Source organism: Pteropus vampyrus, unplaced genomic scaffold (genome assembly GCF_000151845.1).
Source record: "Pteropus vampyrus isolate Shadow unplaced genomic scaffold, Pvam_2.0 Scaffold31, whole genome shotgun sequence".
NCBI classification, from domain to species: domain Eukaryota; kingdom Metazoa; phylum Chordata; class Mammalia; order Chiroptera; family Pteropodidae; genus Pteropus; species Pteropus vampyrus.
Window position 1 is genome coordinate 1002528 of NW_011888812.1, and position 7260 is coordinate 1009787.

The following is a 7260-nucleotide window of genomic DNA, read 5'->3' on the forward strand; positions in this document are numbered from 1 at the left end:
GCTCCAATTTCACAAGTTTGTTTCAAGTCTTTGTTTATGTCATGCTCACTAATGTTGGCCAAAGCAAGTTACATGACTAAGCCCAAAGTCAAAGGCTGAAGAAATGTACTCTTATCCATGGGGCTGATTGTGTTGCGCGCCTGTGTGCGTGTATGCGAATATGTCTGAACAATCTAGTAGAGACCTCCCCTCCCATCAGTTTTTCGACACTAGTAGAACCTTTACTGGTCATCACTCTTTTTCCATCCCTTCTTCCCTTCTTACTCTGTTTAGAATTTATATTTCAAAATAATAATTACTCCAGAACCCAGCCTTGCTAAAGTACACCTCTTACTCAGCTCCTGCACTAAAATGACTGTGGCTGGAGCAAAACGCAGCCTCGTGGACTGGGCTTTTACAAATTTGACCACAAACCTCGAGTGGACCCTCGGCACTGCCTGGAAATCTGTCTTCCCTTTCTCAGTAAATTCTCCCACTTGTCTTTCTCCGTCCCTCTCAGCTCCTTAGTTCATCGAGGATAGGATAACGTCCTTATTTTCCCTCCACCAAAATCCTCCAGTGTGCCAGCATTGACATCGCGTGCTCATCTTGCCTTCCCGTTGATAGAGGTGAGCTCTGCTAATACGGCAGGTCCGCCCCCCGTGTACGCACCGGTCCCATGCCTCCTGCCTACTCCGGAATTATCCCTGCCCTCTCTCGCTTCATCCGTTCTTCCCTCTCTTCTGTATCACTCCTCTTAACACGCAAACCTGCTATTATGAATCTTCTCAAATTCTCTCTTGATCTCATAGGCCTTTCCTGTCATTGCCCCCTTTATTCTGCTCCTCTTTATTGAAAAATACCTTAAAATAATTGCCTTTCTTTGCTATGCCCTCTATCTTCTGTCTTCTCTTGAACTTACTTCGAGCGGGCTGTCCTGGGTTACCAAGGTTACCAATGACTTCCAGGCCACTAAACTCTGATGGTCCCATCCAGCAATCCCACTTCTGGGTATATACCCCAAAGAAGTGAAAGCAGAGACTTGAGAAGATAGTGTACACCCCATGTTCATAGCATTATTTTCAATAGCCAAAAGGTGAAACAACCTAAGTGTCCATTGATGGATGAATGGAGAAACAAAATGTGATATATCCAGACAGTGGGATATTATTCAGCCTTAAAAAGAAAGACTATTCTGACATATGCTACAACATGGGTGAACCTTGAAGACATTGTGCTGAATGAAATAAGCCAGATACAAAAGGGTAAATATGGTATGATTCCACTTGTATGAGGTGCCTAGAGTAGTCAAAAATACAGACACAGAAAGTAGAATTAGTAGTTGCTGGGGTTGGGGGAGGAGGGAATGGGGAATTATTGTTTACTGGTTACAGAGTTTCTCTTTGGGATGATGAGAAAATTTTGGAGATGGATGGTGGTGATGATAGCACAACATTGTGAATATATTTGTGTTTAATGTCATTGAACTGTGCACTTAAAAGTGATTAAAATTGTAAATTTTGTGTTATGTATATTTTACAACACTAAAAAAGAAATCTAGTGGTCCATTCTCATTCCTTGTCTCGTATGGCCACTCAGCAGTATTTGACACCATTGATTACTGGCGCCTTCTCCTTTTTTTAAATAACAGCTTTTTTGGTGATATAATTTGCATACCATAAAAATCACCCACTTAAAGTGTACAAGTCATTGTTTTTTAGTATATGTAGAGAGTTGTGCAATCATCACCACAATCAATATTAGAATATTTTTATCACCCCCACCAAAACACCCTGTAACCATTGGCAGACACTTATCATTTTCCCTAACTTAATCCTGCCCAAATCTTGGCCATTATGAATCTTAGTTTCTGTCTAGATTTGCCTACTTTGCACATTTCATTGAAATGGAATCATATAATGTGTGTTTTTTTGTGCCTGGCCTCTTTCACTTAACATAATGTTTTCAAGGTTCTTATTTGCTATAGCATGTTATCGGTACTTCATTTTCTTTTATTGCCAAATAATATTTCACTGTACGGATATGCCATGTTTTATTTACCCATTCTTGGTGGGTAGATGTTTGAGTGGTTTCCACTTTTTGGCTATGATGAATAATGCTGCTATGAACATTTGTGTACATGATTTGGTGTGGACACGTGTTCTCATTGCTCACATTCTCACCTTCTCACAAGGCATTTTCACTTACCTTCTGGCACACCACTCTCTAAAAATCAGCTCTTGATATTTTAAAATCTATTATTTGCTCTTTTGAAAGGACAAGTCGTGGTCTGGGCTTTTCAAAGCAGTGAAGGATCACCTTGTTCATTTCGAATTCTATGTCTGAAATCTGTTTAAAAGCACATTAATTTTTTCTTTCTCTGATAAGGAGACATCACTCTAATTTGTAATCTCCCCTAAGGAAATGAGTTTTAAGAACTTCTTAGCACTTGTTTTTCTGAGAGAGAGAGAGAAAAAAAAAAATGGGCAAGCTGCTAAGCCATTTCTTTACATCTTAGTTCATGGTATTACCAAAAGGCAAAGGGCCAAATTCTGCTTTAAATGATCTGGTAAGACAAATTGAAGGTTTAAAATTCTTATCAGAGGTTTTAAAGATGTGAAGGGTTAGCAGAGGTGAACTCAAAAAGTTCTGTATACTTTTGAATTTTTGAGAATTTTAAATCACATGTTAACATATGGAAAGTTTGCTGTGGAAAAAGCTCTATTTGGATCCTTTTTACAAAGGAAATACTTATTCCCTCATTTGACTGTTTGGTAAGTGAATTTTGCATTGTCTGTTTTTATTTTTTGTTGTTTGCTTTGGTATTGTTTGCTTATAATGTGGTATTTTAAACAGTCCTTCGTATTTTCTTTTCTTTAATGAATTGCATATGTTTAAGTAAAACCCACATTTTAAAGGGCATAGTGGGTTGAATAATGAATGACTCCCAAAAGGCTATGTCCATGTTCTAAACTCCGGAACTTGCCAAGGTGACCTTTTTTGGAAAAAAAGGCCTTTGCTAGTGTCATTAAGTTACGGATCTGGAGATGAGATCACCCGGGATTATCCAGATGGACCCTGAATCCAATGAAAAATGTCTTTCTAAGAGAGCAAAGGGGAGGAGGAGAGGCGGGCCATAGGAAGATAGAGGCAGAGATTAGCATTTTACAGCTACAAGCTGAGGAATGCATTGAGCCACCAGAAGCTGGAAGAGCCTAAGGTTCTTCCTTAGGGCCTATGGCCCTTCTATCTTGATTCTGGACTTCCAGCTTCTACAACTGTAAGAGAACACATTTCTGTTGTTTTAAGCTACAAAATTTGGTGATTTGTCTTGAGGTAGCTCTAAGAAACTAATACAAAGAGGATGCTGGTTTAATGGTTTTACAAAATGAAAACTTCTTGAGTAGCAGAGGGATTCATTTTTTCATTCTCTGAATTGCCTGATATCTGGGGTTGGGGCCGCATCTCATAGGTAATGTATTAGTCCTCAGTCCTGTCCGTCACTGCCTTCTCTGCCTCACCTCGGTCCCCACCATCCCCCTGAGCTGCTGGCTTCTGCCAAGCTCTTTGCTTGAAAGCTCCCAGTTCCCCTTCTATTAGCTAATTTCCAATGTCCTGGACAATCTTTTCTTTCAACCGGACTGTGGGCTTTGATCCAGTCTATCAATATGGTACTTACCTCTTCAGATGGCCAGGACAGGGGTCCCAAATTCAAAATGCACAAGCTTTCTGGATGTATGAAACAAACAACAATAGTACAAGAACAAAGCCAAACTCTGGAAGACGGTAAAAATGGTTACCAAATGCTCTGCCCAAAGGGGCAGCTTCCACTTAGCTCCAGGAAATTATTGCCACAAATAACTGAGAAACTAGTGTTGCCAGATCTGATTTGTTAAAAGAAGCTGGAAATCTAGATTCTTCTGTAAATCTGATTTTTAAATAAGGCAACTAATTCGTAGTAAGACACAAAACAAAACCTTAAAATAACAAGCAAAAAAAAAAAAAATCGTGTGGGGAGAGTGTGTGTGTGTGTGTGTGTGTGTGTGTGTGTGTGTGTGTGTGTGCACGCTCACACCAAACAAAAATGCATCTGTAGGCCTGACGTTTCTTTTTTGAGATGACTTCTGTCTTATTATGTAAAGGTGTTGGATAGGATCATTCCATACATTTCTTACATCTTTTAGGGCTCTATAAAAATCTCCATCTCCTAAAGCTAGGGGGTGGAAGGGTCATCAAAGGTTTTACAAGTTGTCAATGCTTTGTTGGGTCTGCTTTGCTGAATTTAACAATACAGAGACAGTTTAACATGTTAAATATTTTATTCACATTGTTTACAAACTATATCCACCTGGAAAACACATGAATCCAAAAATAGATTATTTTACAGTAATTCACATTTTTAAAACAAATTACTTTTGAAGTTAAACTCTAAGCATGGAGGTCCTCAGCCTGTATCGTGCATGGTTCAGTGCCTTGTCACATGAAGCTTCCTGCTCTGGCAAAGGGGAAGTCCTGGGCTGTCTACCTAGTTATAGGTAACTATAACTAGGCTTACCTACCAGTGACCGATAAGAAAGGTCAGTGCAGACTTTAACCCGTGAACATTTACTCGAGTAAATTCACTGTTGCTATTTTTGTCAAGGAAATATATGTTTTGGAGCTTGAGTACATATCAGGTAGGAAGACAAAACAGAAGAGACATGATTTAATTTGCTATTACAGAATTGTCAGGACATTCCCAGTTCTATAAAGGTTTATCAGCTTGGCTACAGATAGAATCAATGAATAACGATTTTATCAAAATCGTGTTGACAGCTTGAATCACATAAACGGTGGTGATTTGGGAACTGATATGTCTGTTGACTAACTCTTTGCATATCTGATGCCTCCTACCAATAAGAGAAGGCCAGGGCGGGGGGTCAGGGGGACGGAGGGAACTCAGCAAAAATTAAGAATTACTCGAGAAGGATGGCCCTGGGAGTTTGGCTGAGTGGCCACAAAAACGTTCTGGTTAAAAAACGTACTATCAAACTATGCTAAACCCAGTGATGTACCAGCTCAATGGCTTAGCTCTTTCACTAATTAAGAAGCTTTCCTATGGAATTCGACTTATGATTTAAAATCTACGGTATGTTTGTCTTACCCACATCTTACCTCCTCCTACTATATTAACTACAAACCAATCACTTTTTCCCCTTTGTGAGCTGCCACAGTTAAATAAATGCGTGAACACTTTGGAGCCTTTGGAATGGGAGTGCTAGGTGGGTCTAATGGCAGAATTGGATGCTTTTTCTCTGAGCAGCACCAATGGCGCTGGCTACTGTGGTTCTGCATCTCTTGATTAGGAAGTAATGTTTGCTCAAGGTATCGCAAAAGATCACCCTTCCTCCTCCTCTCAAGTTGAAAAAAAAAAAGGAATTTCTTAAGGGTTGTTGCCATCACCCCCGCGTAGACAACAACAAATCTGAATCCAAATGTAAGATGAGATGTGGAGAAATTTTATCAGCACATTTGCAGGTTTAAAAGACAAAAACAAAGACGTTCAAATGTCTATTGCAATCTGATTGTTTTAAAAGACAGAAATCCATAACATAAGCTCGATGATGGAGCAGATCATAGCTTGTCTTCCTGCCACCCGTGTGCATTTTTTCCAAATTTGTACACTAACCTTCGGTCGACCCGTTCCAAAATTCCCGTTTTATAGTAGTACCTGAGAGAAACAGCAGAAGAGAATCGTGGGGAGGGTTTGCACCTCAGGAAAACAACAGAACATAAACACTCTCCTCCTTCCTCTCAGGTGACAAGGCTGCTCTTTGGTTACCCTGGTATTTTCACACCCTCTTATCAACTTACACTTAAACCTTTCCCAGACATCTTGAAGACTGAACCTCACCACATTCAGTTCAGAACGTGTTTTGTGTGTGTGTGTGTGCAAGATGGTGTTTTGTAGGTATGCATGAGATGGCCTGGATTCAGAGTGATCCTGTGGAAAACTGCCAAGAATGGAAAGGATGGCGTGTCCATTTACAAACCATAATCCCACCTGTAAGAACCAAAGTGTTGTCTCATGACCTTTCATTTATCAAGAAAAAAAACTGCAAACACAATTTTTCTATGGCTGGCCACTTTATATAACTCTACCTGAAGGCTCATGGCATCTTGTGCTATTAACTTACCTCAGAGCTCTGCTCAACTTTTCGTATGTCATTCTGTCATTTTTCTTCCTTTGTCCCCACATCTTTGCCAGGGCTTCTGATTTAACCACCCGAAAAATACCTTGTTCCCTATCTTCCCATTCCAGAATGCCACAGTTTTCTTCAGGAGATAGAAGCAAGTCTCGTACAAATTCCCATAGGTGAGAACTTTGAAGGCCTTTTGAGAAGGAAAAAAAAAAAAAGTTACTTAATTTTGTTTTTTAAATTATAAGCGTTGCACAACTTCTCATTAACCCACGAGAACTGCTGCTTTATAGGGTTCTTTCCCATGATTATGATGGAGTGCTCTGCTTAGAACCTTACCGAGCTGTGAAATGTCTGACTTCTAGTAAAGAAATCACAAAACACATTCAGGGACACCAGACTTACTCTGACCAGCAACACTGTGGCTTACAGGCTTTCCTTGCTGTGGAATCATGGACGAATTCTTACGGAATTAATGAAATGACCATGAGACAATCTTTTCATTCATTCTAGCAGGCAATCTTGTTGTCCCACAGCCACAACTGTCTGGGTGGACCAATCCTACAGTCATGTTGGTCATGAAAAGCTGGTGTTTCCATTGTTCCACCGTGTTGTGGTTAAGACTGGTTCTGGAGTCCAACTGCCTGAATTCACCTCTTCCTAGATCTGTAATCATAATCTCTCTACTTATCTGTAAAATGGGATAATAAGAGTACCTGCCTCATGACAGAGGTTATAGGATTATGAGCTAATACATATCAAGTGGCTAGAACCAAACCTAGCAGACTGATTCTGCACTGGGTGGATCTGCCTTAGTGCTGGGAAAGGCTATCAGAATTGCCAACTCATGGCATTTTCTCTACTATCGTCCCCGAGGAGTTCAGTGAGAAGGGCCCTCAGCGGACTAGGACAAATAAACCTTTATTCAGGAATTCAACATGTTTAGAGAATTGTTTCCTCATTTTAATTCTTATAGTACCATTTCCAAGCGAAAACAAATAAATGTGAATTTGATTACGTTTATAAAAATCGTCAACTTCTTCACTACCTGCTTTGGGAAAAAACTGGTCCCACTTAAACATTCAGTTTCAGAGCTTATGAA

General features: G+C 39.9%; 1 protein-coding gene across 4 annotated transcripts in view; it reads right to left on the reverse strand.

Moving 5' to 3' along the window:
* Positions 1–5069: 5069 nt before the first annotated feature.
* The window catches only part of ELF5 (E74 like ETS transcription factor 5), a 23913-nt gene continuing 21722 nt past the window's right edge, over positions 5070–7260 (reverse strand). Inside the window, exons 6-7 of one of the 4 annotated variants that reach the window (XM_011356808.1) lie at positions 6156–6351; positions 5070–5689 (exon numbers count right to left, since the gene is read on the reverse strand). In XM_011356808.1, coding sequence (XP_011355110.1) covers positions 5593–5689; positions 6156–6351 — 293 coding nt within the window. In that variant the 3' untranslated portion in view covers positions 5070–5592. The remainder of the gene's footprint in view (positions 5690–6155; positions 6352–7260) is intronic. The other 3 variants (XM_011356809.1, XM_011356811.1, XM_011356810.1) reach the window with 3 other exon arrangements.